This window comes from Filicampus tigris, chromosome 17 (genome assembly GCF_054856515.1).
Source record: "Filicampus tigris isolate MCC_2025a chromosome 17, RoL_Ftig_1.0, whole genome shotgun sequence".
Lineage (NCBI taxonomy): Eukaryota > Metazoa > Chordata > Actinopteri > Syngnathiformes > Syngnathidae > Filicampus > Filicampus tigris.
Window position 1 is genome coordinate 602,327 of NC_141233.1, and position 19,107 is coordinate 621,433.

At 40.2% G+C, this 19,107-nt stretch overlaps 1 protein-coding gene across 9 annotated transcripts in view; it reads left to right on the forward strand.

The window, feature by feature from the left end:
• The first annotated feature begins 7,391 nt into the window (after positions 1–7,391).
• Positions 7,392–19,107, forward strand: part of tiprl (TIP41, TOR signaling pathway regulator-like (S. cerevisiae)) — a 35,962-nt gene continuing 24,246 nt past the window's right edge. For all 9 annotated transcript variants that reach the window (XR_015081902.1, XR_015081903.1, XR_015081898.1 and 6 more), the window contains exons 1-2: positions 7,392–7,513; positions 16,462–16,588. Coding sequence is in view for 3 of the 9 variants with exons in the window: in XM_086013005.1 (XP_085869131.1) it covers positions 16,485–16,588 (104 nt within the window). In the remaining 6 variants the exon portion in view is untranslated. The remainder of the gene's footprint in view (positions 7,514–16,461; positions 16,589–19,107) is intronic.

A 19,107-nucleotide genomic window follows, 5' to 3' on the forward strand; every position in this document is an offset into this window, starting at 1 on the left:
GAAATGTGCTCCCTAAGTTTCTTTTATTTTTATAATTACAAATAATAAAAGGGGGAAAGTACCCCGTTAATTATGAAATGGAAAAAAATTATAAGGAGTAATAATAAAATAAGAAAATAAGAGCAAACAATAAGTAGGACATTAAATGGGGAAGAAATGTGCACAGGGGAAATGGAAAGACATGTCTATGATTGATGAGAAATGAGATGATGAGAAATGAGATGATGAAATGTTCTGAAAAAGTGAACATTTTGTGTGTTGTTGAAAATGTTCTTCTGGGAATGTGAACATTTTGTGTGATGATGAAAATGTTCTCAAAAAGTGAACATTTGATATGAATGCGATTACGGCATAGGAATAAATTGAGTATAGATCCTGGCCAGGATGTCTATCTTAGCTTTGGTGTGAATGAAAAGAGAAAGATGAAGAGAAAATAAAAAAGAGATGACGTCAAGAAAATTCGGATGAATCAGAATGGGATGGAAGCCGAACGGAGAGAGAATAGAGCGCGCTCCCACATACAAGTTTTTGGCACAGCACGGACACGGAGCGCATTTGAGGCACAAGGTGCATCTCAATGATGACGGCAGGGCCAGTAGTTGCGGGTGGCGTCGCTGCTTTTAGTACCGTATCTCAGCCGGTTTGATTCCGAAGCTGTGAGAAGCAGCCGGTGATCAAATGTGTTCTACTCAAAGTCGCGTGAAATTTTGACCCTGCAAACGGGACCATCAGTATTGGCATGTGGAGGAACCGCGGGGTCGGGGAAGAATAAGAGATGAATTAGTACGTGGAATTTAGGCCTAAATGAGGGGTTAATAATGATATACCAAAAATAGAGTCAATTTATTTGGTACGCCGTATAACAATTTTTGTACGAGGAAAAAAAATTAAAAACTTGCTTTTTGTTAGACCGATCTCGTCTTGCTCTAATCCGGAGTGACAGTAAACTTGGGTCGACTTTCACAAGCATACTACTAAGCGCACAATTAATTTCCTCCAAAAATGCGACTTATACTCCAGTGCGACTTATATATGTTTTTTTCTTCTTTATAATGCATTTTGTGGCTGGTGCGACTTGTACTCCGGAGCGACGTATAGTCCGGAAAATACGGTAAGTGTTTTCAGCCATCTCTGGGAGGTGGGAGTGGTGACCAACAGTCTGTTTGTTTATGAGTCAATCACATTTGAGTGCACTTCGTGGACCACTTGGAAAACATAAACTCAAAGAATATTACAGTGCATTTGATATTTGCGTTACGCGACAGAGACAACTTGCCTTCACCGTCAGCAGGAGATGGGTGTTGCCGCGGCCCGGTCCAAAGCGGTACTCTCCTTTCTGGGGCATATGTAGGCTTGTTTGGTTTGAGTGATAAAGTGACTTTCATATCGAGAATGCTCCGCCCCCTCTGTGCTGATACCTACGCTCTGCCACTGGCCAGTACACATTTCATAGGTAAATACGATGAGATCAACATGTTCTTGTTTTTTAAATTTTATTTAACGCTTTGAGGTCTATCCACGTAAATATATCAATTGTCAGATCTTTTTACCGCACAGCATTTTTTTGTGTGTCAGGTTAAATACTTCAGAAGGAATTGCTTGAGCAAGATATACAGTCAATCCAATGTTAAACGGTAACTACCGGTATTAAGTTAAATTCTATACTGCAAAATACAAAAAACAAACAAAATTCCCATAACTTGCAAAAGAAGTTACCAGTTAGTTTCCCATAGCTAATGGTGGCACAAACAACACACACCCAAGTTTGACCAACCAATCTGTGTTGGTCAACGCAGCAAACCCCCTCAAAAAGTTCCAACCGGGCCCAGAAACACCCTCGTGGCTCAGAGGTACTTAGAAAGCACCTGGGTAATCTCTTTACCTAGCTAAATCTTTTTGGTGGAAACAAAGGACCAACTGGGCGGCACGGGGGTCGACTGGTTAGCATGTAGCACCTCACAGTTCAGAGGTCATGGGTTTGATTCTGGCCCCGGCATCCCTGTGTGGAGTTTGCATGTTATCCCTGTTCCTGTGTGGGTTTTCTCCGGGTACGGTACTTCGGTTTCCTCCCACATTCCAAAAACATGCATGGTAGGTTAAATGGACACTGTAAATTGCCCCTAGATGTGATTGTGAGTGTGAATGTTTGCTTGTCCCGAAGACAGCTGGGATACGCTCCAGCAAGCCCGCGACCCTTGTGAGGATAAGTGGTATAGATAATGGATGTATGGACAAAGGACCAACTCATTTTAACACAGCAAGTAGCTGCCTTGCGTTAGACTCGTTCTTTCCTTTTAATAATGCACATTGGAAAAACGCCAGCACGGTGTGTTTTTCCACCCTCGTTCGTTGCACATGTAATATTTGAATTGGATGTGTCGCCCCGTCATCATGTGGTATCGAGTCGCAACGGGTTTACGTGTCACTTATTTATTCAGTTATGAACCAGTGAGCATATACTGTAATCATATTTGAATTTATTCCATCACTACTCTAATCAGAGTGCTCTCTCATTCTTTTTAGTGTGGCGGCATAAACGCTTGGATTGATGGAGTGCGAATTAAATAAAAAGAATACCCAGAAAAAAAACAATGCCGAATGGAAACCATGCACTGCATAATGATAAAACCATAAAAATGACTCATAAACAATGTGTACCGTACTTAATTTTCGACTGTACTGTATTGGGATGTCGGCCAAATGCCCCCAAAAAATGAAGCTTTTTTTTTTAAAACTTAAGAGTACATGTGCAAGTCAATACCCCGTGACATTATGGGGGAAAATTCTGTTTGGAACATTTAGCCTACAAGTACGTTTGTGAATATTGAAATAAATAATGAAATGTTTCAACATTGAAATAAAGAATGTAGGAAGTTGAAAATTAGTCAAATAAATGTAATAGTTGAGTGAATATAAAAATAGTTCAGTATTTGAATTTAAATCAACATCACAATACATTTTTGTAATAAATAGAGGGTGAAATAATTGAATAAATATTGAAATTACACAATAAATATTGAAATAAACACTGAAATAACGAAATACATGTAAACAATAGTGAAATAATTATTCAAATAAAGTAGTTTCAAAATAAGCAAACACATATTGAGATAAATTAATAATATATTGAAACAATAAATATTTAAATAGAATAAATATTGAAGTAAACAGTGAAATGTCAAAAAAATACTTAAAGATTGAAGAAACTATTAAAATAATTGGATACATATTTAATGAATGAAATATTTTAATAAACATTGAAATAATTGAATAAATATTGTAATAAATGCATGAACTGAAAATTTGAAAGTGGCGTATTTAAATAGATATAATTATGCTTATTGAAATAAATAAATTGGAATAAACAGTGAGATATTTTGAAAACAGGTTCTGAGGTAAATAAATATTGACTTATATTAATGAAAAAATAAATAAGCAAATTGAAATAACAATATTAAAATAAATAGTGTTTGTCTTAAAATAAGTAAATAAATAATTGATTTAACTGAATAAACATTTTTAAACAATGGCAACATTTTATGATTTATTTATTTAAATTTGGCAAACCACAACATGACATTTCACTTGGATTGAGTTCTTTTTCACACATTCTTAACCAACAATTAAAAAAAAAAAAAACTGTCCATTTGGCAGAAAAAAAAATCCTGTGCTAAAGAACAGATCAGATTTCAAAACATCTCCAACATCATCACGGACTTTGAGGTGGAAGTGGAATTATTCGCAGAGAAATTTTATCAATTGTGCCAAAGTAAGGAAACATTTTCATGTTGTCAGACAAATGTGGCCAATCGGAAGGATTATTTTTGCCTAATTGAGTGTTTGTAAGAGCGTCAGAGAATGTAACTGATCTTTTGTTAGTGTCCACTTGAACTCGGATCCTCTGCAGCTTCACTGGCGGAACAGAGGATTTCAATCGGTCATCAAACTCCATGTAGGTATCATTAAGAAATGCAATGCCCCGTTATGTCATGTCGTTTTGCAAACAAGGGTCGCCCCACTTCACCCCCAGTGCCCAGCGTGTGTTGTCTCCCACTTCCACATTCCAGGTGTGTGTTCCTGAGACCAAAGCAGAACCGAGCACATCGGACAAATCCAACCTCTCTGGATTCTTTGGGCGCTGCTGTCCTTCTTTAAAACTCACACTGGTCAGATCAAAGAATGTAGTGTGAAGCATGGGTGCAACTTTAATTTGAAAGAAGGGAATGCTGTGAAAGGTACACAGCAGGGGTCAATAACATGGTGCCCCTCGGGCCTGTTAGCTAAAAGCTCAACAGTGATGGACATTGTGTTAAAGGTGTTAATTTATGGAATAATTATGAACTTAAATTAAAAAGTATTTATTATAATGTGGTCGACTGGTTAGCACGTCCGCCTCACAGTTCAGAGGTCGTGGGTTCGATCCCGGCTCCGGCCTCCCTGTGTGGAGTTTGCATGTTCTCGCCGTGCCTGCGTGGGTTTTCTCCGGGTACTCCGGTTTCCTCCCGCATTCCAAAAACATGCATGGTAAGTTGATTGGACTCTCTAAATTGCCCTTAGGTGTGATTGTGAGTGTGGATGTTTGTCTTTGTGTGCCCTGCGATTGGCTGGCAACCAATTCAGGGTGTCCCCCGCCTACTGCCCGAAGACAGCTGGGATAAGCTCCAGCATGCCCCGCGACCCTTGTGAGGATAAGCCGTATCGATAATGGATGGATGGATGTTCTCGTGAGTGATGTCATGTTGATGAACACAAGTTAGTTATTTCGGCTAGTATGCTTACTATTCTAGTGATGAAACGTGTGAATGTGTATTGTTTGGTTGTTTAATTTCTTAATACAGTGAATTGTAATGTTTAGGCATATTGTTAACGAATGGATATGCATTCGTTGATGATGTTGCTAGGTTATTCTGTCTGTCTGTTTGTGTTGTTGCATACCACAATAAATAGACGTGTCAAGTGTAATACGGGCCTGTGTTTTCTGACAGGAGCACCCACATTCATACCATGCCACTCTAAAATAGTCAGATGGAGACATCATACCAATCATATGATCCTCTCCGTTTTACTTCACATTATGTTCAGTTCATACAATCTTGCAGCCCGAGTCAACCAGAAAATTGTTTTCAGTTTGGCAGGAGAAACGCAAACGGAAGTGATGTACGAGCTGCCTCGCAAAAGTAGCAGTAATGTACTTTATTTTATTTTTTATTTAGTAACTACGAAGATAAAAACACAACAGCAAGGTGGGTAACAAACATAGAGGCAAATAAATATTACAGATTAACAGTGTTGGGGGTAAGGCTTTAGTAACGCAGTACAGTAATACATTATATTTAGGCAGAAACAACGTAATGTAACTTGTTACTCCGATTTTATTGTAATATTATTACAGTTACTGAGTCAGGTAACGCGTTACAAATGTCGGTACCATAATACATATGTCGACATCTGTTTATTAATTTAACAAGTGGGTCTGTTTATTACATCACTTGATCATTTGCTATTATATCCAGCAATGCGTGAAAATATATGTCCTGTCGGATTTGGAGCTTGTCGTGATAACGTGAGTGTGCAAGCCAGTTGTCTGCCATCCTATTCGATTGTCTTTACACCATTAACAATGCCCAAGAGGGCTGAAGTTATTGTTTGTGACAATAATCACTGTCACGGTTTCATAAAATAAAATGCAAATCCATCCATTATCTGTACCGCTTATCCTCACAAGGGTCGCGGGGCGTGCTGGAGCCTATCCCAGCTGTCTTTGGGCAGGAGGCGGGGGACACCCTGAATTGGTTGCCAGCCAATCGCAGGGCACACAGAGACAAACATCCGCACTCACAATCACACCTAGGGGCAATTTAGAGTATCCAATCAACTTACCATGCATGTTTTTGGAATGTGGGAGGAAACCGGAGTACCCGGAGAAAACCCACGCAGGCACGGGGAGAACATGCAAACTCCACACAGGGAGGCCGGAGCCGGGATCGAACCCACGACCTCTGAACTGTGAGGCGGACGTGCTAACCAGTCGACCACCGTGCCGCCAAAATGCAAATCATAGACACAAAATACAAGCAGGAACAAACCTAAGTAAAACGAAGCGAATAAACTGCAAAAAAATAAGTCACTGTGCTTTTTAGATATGATTTAATGAACTTAGTGCCATCAATTGCCATATGTAAAACGTAGTGATTCTGATGGCTGTTCACAATCAAACTGCAAATCATCTGCCGGTGACAAATGACGTCATGCTACGGCACCATCAATCGGACAAACTACAATAGACGCCATTATTAGAGTCTGACGAGCTCGTTTCTTATTTACCTTTTTTTTAATTCAAATCACCTCGAAACTTTGTCTCCATGTAGTAAAAGAAAATTAGAACTAACTGAACTTTCAATTATTATAAATAGAAAATATGATAATGAAAAAGGAAAAAAACATTTAGTCAGGTCAGTTTTGACTTCAATACATATTTTTGCTTTTATTACACATGCCCTGTCTGTGTGTTTCTATCTATCTATCGATCTATCTATCTATCTCGTTAGACCAATTATCGATTATATGTTATGCATCACTATTAATTGTGTGTAAATGGCAAATGGGCTGTCACTTGTATAGAGTTTTTCTACTTTTGGTACTCAAATGACGCAGCATCGGGAGCAACTGGGGGTTCTGTATCTTGCTCAAGGATACTTCAACATGGTCACAATGGCCGGGGATTGAACCCACAACCTGCCGGTTGGGAAAGGACCACTCTACTACTGAGCCATGCCGCCCCCAGTGTGTAAACTAATTTGAGAATAATGATAATTTCATTTGTGGTTTACAGTGATTATTTACTGGACAAAATATCAGTTCCAATATTTATATTTAAAAAATAAATCTTATTGATACAAATATTGATCAGGTAGTGATGTCCCACCACACCATAGAGTCGAAATGTTTAACGTTTAACGTTTCCTTTTAAGGTCTTGAAATCATTATTAGATAAATTAATCCCTGATTTTTAAAAAAATAATAATTTAAAAGTAACTTAAACTTGAGTAACGCATTACTCTACAAGTAGAGTAATATTGTAAAGAAACATTACTTTCACATGCAAGTAACATGTATATGTAATATATTATATTTTGGAAGTAACTTGCCCAACACTGCAGATTAATAATATTACAGAAATATAAAGTGTGACATCATCAGCAGGCACGAAGGACCCAATCCAATCTGTACATTTTAGAAAATTTCAATGAACATTCTATCAATCCGGCCCCCGGTTTGTCGCAACACTTTTTATTTGGCCCTCTGTCGATATTACTTTGACACCCCTGGTTTAGAATGTACCTGTGTCACACTCCATATCAGTAGGTGGCGGTAATGTGCTTAAACGTTTCTTGCCAACCACCACAAGACAGAAGAAGATGAAAAAGAAGAAGAAAAAGAAGACGAAGAAAAGGAAACCAAAACAGTGGAAGCAGCAGCAGAACCGTCATCATCTTTATCAAGTGCTCCTCAGGTAGCGGAAGAAGCAGTTTTGCAATTTACCAAGTACTAACTTTTACTTGTTGTTTTATGCCGATTAAAATAACAAACAGACGCTTTGACTAAATAGAAGACGCGCCTGCATTTGGAAAGCAGTTAACAGGACGTCAATTTAAAGTACGGAGTGGTTATTTTTCCGTGATAGGCACCTCGCCACCCGTGAGTCGCGCGTGAACTTAAAGGGTATATTCTGTACAGGTATTGTGCTTAAGTATTTATTTACCCCCTAAAAAATCAGTATCTCCTGGCTGCGGGAACGCGCACACATAGAGTGAAGGCGGCGCGACGTTACAACGTTTGTTTTCATTTAAAGACATGAAGAATCCATACAATGTGTGTTGATTTGCAGTCATTTAAGCGAGGTTTTGCATAAGAGTGGTAGAAATCGTCAGTGTAGTTTTCCGCGCATCATTCACTGCAATTTAACACATAAGCGATTGATTACGCCGAAATGGGTGGAAAGGTGAAAGAATGGTTGTGCAATGAAGTGACCATTGTGAATTTCAGTAATCGAACACATTATAAAAGGGAGAGGATTGATGAAGTGGGATATGGCGTTTCCAGCGGGATCAATCTTAAAGTGACGGCGGGGCCGGTATGGCCACGTTTTCACTAACAAGTTCATTTTATATATGTTTTGATCAGGAAAATGAAAAAAAGTTGTCATTTTCTATTTTATCAATACATTTGGGAGGAATTAGGAGATAAGTGACTCTGAATAACGCCCCTTGTTAATGAGCAAAATGGCCGCGCCCCCTACCGTTCTATCCTTGTTCGGCCGGAGTGCCTCGAGGGACCGATTCCAAACTCTCCATTGGAAATCATTGTACTTTCATTGCTTATAACGTCCAAAAACGGCGATCAATTGGTACCAAAATGTGTGTGGACATCTCTACTAATGCCGACATATCAAAAGGAGTAACCTCTCCGTGGCTGATTTATATGAGAATGAGGAAATGTGGAAGTCAGCAGACCTACATAGGCTGGAACCAGCGCACACTGCTTCTTTGCTTAAAAAAAACAAAACACTGCTTCTTTGCTGATCACGGTTAGGACGGGTGAGGCATTCAACACCAGTCAGGATATTTACAGAGACTGAAGTGGAAATGAGACGTGCACATTTATTTGGGATGAGGAGTGCCTGAGATTTTCGGTTTACGATGCGGCCACACTCTCGGCTGCGCAGTCAGCCTCTCTGGGACTTTTCGTTCGCTGTTCGATGAGGGCTTTTGTCACTCTCAAGCCGCTTCACTAAGGCAGAAGGGGGCTGCAAGCAAAAACCAGATACACCGTGCGCGACTGCTTGCGAGGCGATATGAAGACACAGGCTCATCTTCACCTCCACACGCTGGGCAGAAGGAGATAATGTTGTTGTGCTAACGCCTTTTGTTTTAACGGCCTGAAGCTAGTTGTTGCTAAACTTCCGCTGTCCCAATCCTACCTTTAACCGGGGAGGGAAGCGGGGGGCTCCAATCTGCCTGCTGCTGCAAGCCGCGTCTCTCTCCCTCCTGAGACACAAGTTTAGTGTCACTAAATGTCAGAAATATAACAAGTCGGGGTTTGTGTGCGCCTAAATGCTCTTGTCCGCTTCAGCTTGTGAAAGTGGAGGAGCAATCAGCACGGTATTTTTGATTTTTGTGGAGGTGATCATGATGAGATCACGTTTTATGTCAATAAATCCAAACTATTGTTCAGAACACTTTTATACTTTCACAGTTTGAAGTGGACAAGACTAGTAATGTGCATTTGCATGCTGGTGGCGATCGGTCACCCTTTTAGACAACAGGTGATGTAGACCGCTGATACCGAAAACATAAGGGCGTGGAAATTTGTCGTAAACCTAATCACAAAAAAAAGACCTTAAATCACTACAGAGTCTTTTGAGGAGGGCATTTTAGTACTAATGTCGCTTTTACATGCAAACCTATTATATAAGTGCCAATGTTATGCTCACCCAAGTGTCCCTTTAAGTGACAAGATACAGATGGGTGGTCTCCTGTTAACAACACGTGCTTGTATCCCAATTGACTCGTTGATTTTTTTTGTAACGATCGCTACGTCGAGAGGAGCGAAGGGAAAAACAATGAAGTCACTGGCATTCTGCATTGTACTGTACTCGAAGTGCGTTCACTGACCACTCACATAGTAGGACATCTGAGTTGCTCATTCAATGTTTCAAACAGCTATAAACTACTACACATTTCTAAACAATGTGTGTTTTTTTAACACGGTGTGCCATAAGAAAATAGTGACTATGGCTAGGTTCACACCGCAGGTATTAATGCTCAATTCAGATTTTTTTGTGTAAGCGTTCATATTACAATATAAATGCGACCTCAGTCTTGTCTGCTGTATGAACACATGCGTCGTCAAAGTGGCCCGCATGCACAGAAGGAGAGACGACGTCACACCCGACGGTGTGTTTGCGGAAGTAAATGTGGTCCAGCGTGTCGAGGCATTTATACAGTCAAGCGATTAGGTAGTAGGTAGAAATAAATACAGTATTTGGGGGAAATTATGAGGCGAGGCTTTAATATCTAATTTCATGGAGACATCACTAACGATGATGTCACGTCTTAACGGTGCGTAAAAAATCTGAGCCGTGGCTGAATTACTACGATCGCCATAAATGTCCACTTTATGCTTCATGTGTCAAGGTGGATTAAATTAAAGTAAAATATAAAGTCAATAGTGTTACTAAAAATAACTTTGTAGATTTGATCCCCTGCTGCCAGCAGTTTCCCTCTGCCTTGGCGGAGCACATTTTGGGCTCCGAATGACGTCTATGTCGGATATATGCGACCTGGCCGTTCAGACCGCGAACGCATTGGATAAGATCGGATACGTATCCGATCTAGGACCACATATGAAAGCGACCCAGGTCGTATTTGAAAAAATCGGAATTGAGCCGTTCAGACTGCCATAAAAACAATCAGATACATCTCGCATTTGGGCAAAAAAATCCGATCTGGGTCGCATTTGCCTGCGGTGTGAACCTATCCATATGACTGTTTCATCATCAAAAGCTAAATGATGAAACTTCGTTTTCCATTTAATATGTTGTCTGTCTTTGTTTTATTAGCTTGGGTTCGATACTGGGCAAGTGTGACCGTGTTGATATTTCTAACTTAATTTTTGAGTTTTATGTACTCAGGTTTACTGCCATTAAGTTGTTTTCAGTAATAACAACTTAAAATTAGATAACATTTACTTTACTTGGGAATTTTGAGGCAATCAGTTTCCTGACTTTTTTAAAGTTAAGTGAACTAATTAATTTTACAGTGTAGTGGGCCTGCACAGACCATATTCTTGAAAAATTGGGTTTGGGTTTGGGTTGACTACCCTTTAATGTCCATAAAATCAAATATATTGAGGCGATCGTTTTGATATTTTCAGAGATTGATATGGGGTCCAGTTGAATATTTGGCAGAACAGCCTCAGTGTGTTGATCATGCCTTAGATCGTATATTGTGACTTTCGGCAGAGGGCATGGTTATGGCGCCACAACGCTGATGATTCTCAGAGATAACAAAACTGCTGTACTTTGAACCAGATAATCCTATTTTTTCAAAATTTCATAGATTTCATGAGAGTCCATGCCTGGTGACAGCTACAAATTTATTTTTCATCATAGTGTTAGCGCCACCCACTGACTGAAGGACATATTCTATTTTTTGGTGTTTTTCCACCTAGCAGGTTAAAACAGATCCAAATACAGGCGGTCCTCGGGTTACGCGGTAATCGACCTATGTCGTTTTGACCTTACGACGACCGAAATTCGTCCGCCATTTTGTCTCCAGCCCAATAGTGTGTGTGTGTTTGTGTGTGTGGGTGCGTGTGTGGGTGCGTGTGTGGGTGCGTGTGTGTGTGTGTGTGTGTGTGTGTAAAAAAGAAAACAGGATCTTCTAGCGATGCTGGTCCAGCCAAGAGGAAAGCCATTACGATGGAAATGAAGCTGGATAGCATCAAAAGGTCGGAGAAAGGCGAGACTCTGGCGAACATTGGATGTTTATTTAGAGATTTAGGGGGTATTAATGCGTAAATTCACGTTACGTCGCCAGCATAGGAACGGAACTCGTCCGTGACCCGAGGACCGCCTGTATCACAATATTCGATAGCTGCAGCCCTAAATCCTACTAGAGTTGATTATTTGATCCCTGCATTATATATGCAATATTGTGAACAATCAAATCTGGCGATTAATTTTAAAGGGAAAAAATATTGACACTCGAACTGGGTCACCATCCGCTACTCAAGGCAGACCGTGTTATCTGAGAACCACCCATATGTCGTTGCTGTCCTGTGAAAACACTTGTGTCTATTTTTGTCTTTTTTTTTATTTTTACGTGAATCGGGTTTCTGCATTACAGATATCACATTAGTGTGAAATAAAAAATAAAAACTACGTTTTTTTTTACAAAATTGGACATAGGTATTTTTCACAGGACAGCGACGATATGAAATATTGAGGATGTTATTTAGTATCAGAATTTTTGGTATACATGTTAGATTTATTTGGGTTGCTGCTCATGTTGGAATAACGGTAAATGAATGTGCAAATTTTTATGCAAAGGGTGCTCTGAAAAAGAATACTATTAATATTCATATGTGTATAGGAAGGTGGAAGCTAAATCATTAATTTAGAAAGAAATCAAGGTGATTTGGTAAACCCTATGGAAAAAAAATCTGTGTTAATTCTATTGTTTCTGTGTTTGTAGCCTTTTAACTGTACAATTGAATTCATGGCTATGTTTGTGTACTAACCACGCTTAAAATTAAGGAATTGTAACTGCACACATAAATATTAATGCTGCTAGGAATAAATCCATTCCAAAAATATTAAAATATTTACTTTACACTGTCAATACACAAGCACAACATAGATTTTTTTTTTAACTTAAAGGCAGCTGTTCCCAAACTTTTTAATGCCCACAACTCGCCAATGTGGCACCCCAGGCGAGATTTGATATCGCTCCCCACTTCGATGATTAACATTCGCTTACAAAAGGAGTAGAATTTTTAACAGTCCTTAAATTCATAAGATAATGTTACACAATTAAAAAAATTAAATGGAAAATGTTCTCAATTTCATGACTGTTTTGTTACTGATAAACACTGCTCACTTCACCGATGTCATCTTCCACCGATGTCATCTTCCTGCAGCACTTCATTTGATTGACTTTTACATTATTTTAACAATGGTACTAACCATAATGTGTGTTAAATGTTGCCCACTCGGCACCCAATCCAGCCTGATCATCCTGGAAGGGGGATCCCCCCCCCATCTGTGGTACCTTCTCAAGGTTTCTCATTTTTCCCCAGATGTTTTTTTGTTTTTCCTTGCCCTCCTGGGGGTTAAGATCAGGGGATGTCGTGCATATGCTGTTGGCATGTGAAGCCGTTTGAGACTTTCCTGTAATTAAGGGCTATATAAATAAATTTGACTTGACTTGATTTTGCAGCATCTAATTTGGACAAACCAAAAGGAGCAACAACTTGACTTCATTTCCTCCCATTTTTCCTGGTCTTTTTTTTTTCTTTTCCGTGCTCTAGATAATTTTGGTCAGTTTGCCATGTTTACAAAGTTCTGTGGGGTCACATCAATAAATCTGCCTCTCCCTCAGAGCGCTTGCAGTATACCAAATAGCCAGAAGAGTGAGTATTTGGTACACTTAAAAAAAAAAAGTCTGTTGGATTCACGTAAAAAAAAAAAAAAGCACGGAAATTGGTCGCACAAATTAAAATCATGTTTTATCAACATGAACATTGCACAAAATGAAAATGTTGGTGAAACATGATTTTCAAGGGGCTCTTGATTGGGCTGAGTGTTTGGCACTTATAGGTGTATAATAGGTCTGTATGTAAAAAGGATGTCAGCTCTAAAATTCACCCCCTTAATGCATTTTTTATGACTACAATTAGCACATCTTAATGGAAGGCTTTTGTAATATTTGATGTGCGGCTTGATTGGTAGTAATTAGTTACTTTAGCTTGGAAAAATGCATAAGAGCTAAAAAAAAATATACCTCTGGATTGATATATTTCACTTTTTTGGCAACATTTTCAACACACGGGTACATCCATGATTTGTCCAACAAGATGTTTTGTCTTTGTTTGTTTGCTTCTTGGGTCACTGATAGTGTAGTGGTCCACACGCCTGAGTTGTGTGCGGGCAGCGTGGGATCGATTCCCGCTCAGTGACGGTGTCTGTGTGTGCCCTGCGACTGGCTGGCGACCAGTTCGGCGTGTAGTCTGCCTTCGCCCATTGAAGGCTGGGATAGGTTACAGCACCTCCCCGTGACCCTGTATAGGATAAGCGGTTTGGAAGATGACACATGACGCATGTTTGCTTATTGTAATGTGTGTAATTTACTGCAGGACAATAGACAATGAGGAGGACAAAAGAAAAAATATACCATAATGTATGGCAAAATTTTGCAAGGGGTCAACCTGAAACAGCAAACAAGGTGCACACTGGCATATTATTGCACACTTTTTACAGAAAGTGTACTTAGGCAAGTCTTGTCGAGCTCCAGTGTGCACAACTGCCCAAGAATAGGCAGGCACATTCCTTCTAAAGATTTCTCACATTTAATGAGAGTATTGGCCTGAAGATATCTAAAAACTTACTTTTATGTACTGGTACCGCCACCTAGTGACTAAAGGAATTTTTAAAATATTTTTCTGCCAGCGGTTAACCAGGTACACATCATATTTGCTCGAACGAGTGTTTTAGCCTTCATGATGTTGCAACACAAAGTTTGTGAATTTTCGCGAAAAGCTGTTACCATGGCAACGCTCTATTCACCAAGAAAACAATACTACATTTGAAGGTTTAAACTTGCAGGAAAACTCATGAACCATCAGGCCAGGCAACAGCATCAACATTTTAAGCTATTGTGCAATTTTTAAAACTTAACGCGCCCTACAAATTTTTTGCAAAGCAGCCTTGGTTATACGTGTAACCAAGATCTAGCAAAAGTTTGATTCCAGTACCAGTCCTACAAATAGGCTCTGAAGCCCTACTCTAAACTCAAAAGGAAGTCGGACATTTTCTATTTAATTTTGAAATCATGGCCCCATTTTTGTCTTTTTATAGTCATATAAGTTATATTTTATCAAATTAGCTTTTAATCGGATGTACGTCATTTTCCCAAAATTCCAGTTCAGATGTGCCAGTACCCAAACCTGCCAGTATACCAACATTGCCAGGGCTGCAAGAGGCTTTTTACAGCTGCTCACAGCTCTAGTTAAGGCCGAGCAGCGACTGCTGCGAGGTTCCTATTGTTTTTGTAGAAATTATTATTTTATTTTATTTTTCTCTCAGTGAATAATCGCATTTTTGAGACCGTAAACAAAGCACGAAAAGAGGATGGTAATTACCACTCAATTTTTAAAATGAAAAATAGTGCTTCTCTTGCACTGAGCCTTTATTTTTACATTTTTTTTACTTAAACAGTAAATAATAATAAACTCCTGCGTGAAAGCCATGAAACATCATTTCAAAAGAATTTGAGAGCTTGAGAGCTCTCAAATTCTTTTGGAATTATGTTTCTATCTGCTACAGGGACTGAGATATCAATTATTTTATGTTGAATTTCTGTGAAAACTTCAGATTTTAGAGGGTGATTAGCAGAGCTGGGCACTTGACCATTTTTTGCCCGTCCGGCCGCGACCCTCCACCCTTGATCTGGGTACCCTTCCGGCCACGACCGCCCGGCCATATTCATAAACATTGTCGGCCCCCGCCCCAAAAAAGCATCCATGATTGACGTCACCGCGGGAGAAATGCTCTAACAGCAGAGGCTTTTTAAATATCATGAGCTGGCTAATTTACAATTTGAACTCGCTGTGGACACGCTTCAAATGCGCCAGTACTACTTAGCCAACTGCGTGTGCTTACTTGCATTGCGAGACCCGGGATTGGATTTGTCGTATTGTATAATTATTTGGGTTCAACAAACGGCTAGAAGTCGTAGTCAAGTTACTTATTTATTTTCCACACTTCCCCTCCTTCCCGGCCTTCAAAATAAAAGCACACCAGCATACCACTACACACAGCTGGTTTGCTATGGCGTATTTCCGGAAATAGGGAAGACGCCAGAGAAGTGCATGAACTCCACCTTGATGTGCCTGCGTCATCCTTGAGTCAGTGCTGCGCGCAGCTTGAATATACTAAAAAAAATTAAAATAAATAAATAAATAAATAATGATAATAATATATATACTCGTGGACACAAGTTCTTTCGAAACAAGTCGGGGGGCGTCGCTTCAAAAAGACAGCGACCACAATGGATATCATGCCTGCTACAACCATAAAGGGACCGAGATGACTAGACGATGCATTTAATTTGATTGCGAAAACGATCTGGAAGGTGGCGGCTAAGGGGGAACGTGGGTGAGTAAATTCTTTCCACACACAACGCTGCTAAACTAGTTGCTTTGCAGCAGCAACGTGCGCTCACATCATGTAACCCGCGCCTCCCACCTGCAACTGGGGCATACCATTATAAGAGGGGGTGGGGGGGCAACACCACAATCCCTATAACATCAGTTGTCGCTTGCGCCGACGCGGGAGTAGAAAGAAGCCTAAAAAGAAGCCTTTAACAGAGGAGGCTGAGATGAAATTTTGCTGCACGTAACACGCACGAGGGCCGATTAGTGGGCCGGACTAAAATCGACTTCCGGCCATGCTTAGTCCAGCCATTTAAAAAAAAAAAAAAAAAAAAAATTGTCAGTCACCCAAACACCCCCCCAAAATGGGCATCCAGCAGGGCGGGAGGGTCCAAACGGGCTGGCCCAAGGAATAGACTGCCCAGCACTGGTGATTAGTCACCCTTAGGTGTTAGGCATGTTTCGTCAGGTGCTTTAGGCTTTTATGGGTTAAACCAGATAATGTAAACATTCTGTCTTTTCTTGCAGTGGATGCCGGCCTTCGATCTATCATGATTTCCCATGGTTTTAAGAGCAGCAAAAAGGACTTTACCTTTGGCCCTTGGAAAGTTACAACTGCCAAAAACCATATAATGAAATCCAAAGACATTGAAAGGTGAGATGTATTTTTTTTCATTTTTAAAGTAAGTTGTAGATTCCTATTATTAACTTGCTATTTTTCAAGGGCACACTCACTCAAAGCAATTTGTGCTGTTACATCGACACATCTATGCACATGTTAAAAAAAGAATCTCTCTTCTTTCATGAAGTGAAACTGTCATTTTATATAACTTCATTACATAGAGAGTGAAATAATTTCAAGATTTTATTTCCTGTAATTTGATGGTTATGGCTGACAGATACTGAAAGCCTAAAATCTCAGAAATGGAACGGAAGTGACCCAAATAACCCGGAAATGGACTGGAAGTGACCCAAATTACCCTTATATGAACCGGAAATGACCAAAAGAACCCGGGAATGAACCGGAAGTGACCCAAATTACCCCGAAATGAACCGGAAGTGACCAGAATGACCTGAAAATGAACCGGAAGTGACCAGAATGACCCGAAAATGAACCGGAAATGACCAGAATGACCCGAAAGTATGGATACTTGTTCCTCCAAAACCCATGAAATTAAATGTGGGATTCCTCAAGGTTCGATTTTAGTCCCCCTACTTTTTAATCTTTATATGCTTCCCCTTGGGGATGTCATCAGGGGACACGGCATCAGCTTTCACAGCTATGCTGATGACACGCAGCTGTATATTGCCGTGTCTCCTGATGACACAGGACCCATTGATACCCTTTTAAATTGCATTTTAGATATCAAGTCATGGATGGCGGATAATTTCCTACAGCTCAATCAGGACAAAACTGAGGTTTTAGTTAACGGTCCCGAAGGTCAGAGAGAGAAGCTTTTACCAAAACTACACATTTTTAATCCCTCACATTGTGTGAAGAACCTTGGCGTCATTTTTGACTCTGAGTTCAGTTTTATTCCTCATATTAAAAATGTAACCAAGATTGGTTTTTATCACCTTAAGAATATCGCCAGAGTCCGCCCGTTTCTCTCTCAGGCTAACACGGAAGTGCTGATGCATGCTTTTATTTCCTGTCGTTTAGATTACTGTAATGCCCTGCTCTCTGGCCTCCCGAAAAAGAGCATTTCACCACTGCAACTACTGCAGAATTCAGCCGCTCGGGTGCTGACGAGAACCAGAGGGCGGGAGCACATTACGCCAGTTTTGAAATTGCTGCATTGGCTCCCTGTGTGTTTCAGGATCGATTTTAAAGTACTTTTATTAGTTTATAAATGTGTTAATGGTCTTGGGCTATCTTATTTATCTGATTTGCTTTTATCATACCAACCCTCGCGGATCCTGAGGTCCTCTGGCGCCGGCCTTTTATTTATTCCAAGGGTGAGGACCAAAATGCATGGCGAGGCTGCATTCAGCCGTTTTGGTCCTCACCTTTGGAATAGCCTGCCAGAGGACGTCAGGTCTGCAGAGACTGTTGATATTTTTAAGAGGAAGCTCAAGACACACCTTTTTAGTTTGGCTTTCAACAACTTTTAAATAATTTATCTTTTCTTTTGATTGAAGATAAAAAAAATTTCTATCTTATCTTACTGATTAGTTCTTAGACTATACTACTGTTCTGTCTTTTAGTTTTTTTGCTCTCTGCCGTTGTCAGCTTTTAGCTCCAGTGTTTCTCACGGGGGAGCCTCCGCTTTGAGGGAGGGGTGGCTGCCCTTCCCGCGGGGGCTGTCATCGCAGGGACCCCTTGGGTCTGGGTGGCCGGCGGCCTCTACACTTTGTGTGGGGTCCGCCTGTCTAATCCGGGCCTCTATGGTGGTGGCGCCCCTGTGGCCGTGGGCTGTCATTCCCCTCGGCGCGGAGAGCTCCCCTTGGGTACCCTTTCCTCATATGGTTTCTCTGTGCCTTGTCATGTCTTTTTAACACATTTTATCAGGTTGTGCACTTTGTGTGGGTGTGTGTGAATGATTGCTGATGTACTAATGGATATCTGTCTTGGGTTTGTTGGGAGGGAGGGCATGAACGGATTTTTTATTTTTTTTTTTCTAATTATCTATGTTTTGCTTTGAATGTTTTAAAGCACTTTGAGTTGCATTTTTATGTATGAAAAGTGCTATATAAATAAAATGTGATTGATTGATTGATTGTAAAAATGAACCAGAAGTGACCCAAATGACCCGGAAATGAACCAAAAGTGACCCAGAAGTGACCCATATGACCTGGAAGTGACCCGGAAGTTAAGTGTTGCCTTATTTCCTCTTTTCTTGCTCCCCTCCTGTTTTTTATGTCCTCAGTCCAGGCCATTGTACATCATTCGAGATCATTCAACTTCATTCAACAACATTCCACTTAATTCAGTATTATTAAACTTCATTCAACTTCATTCCACTTCATTCCACTTCATTCAACTCACTTTGGTTCAACTTTTCAACACGCCTGCAATTCATACTTCCCAAAAATTCTAATTATTCAACCTTAAAAAAAACATTACATTCGCCATTCAGTCCCACTTCCACATTCAACATTTCAGTTTTACAGCCTTCCAGTTAGGTCCTTGATGGTCTTGTGGTACACACGCTGAATTGTGTGCAGGCTGCG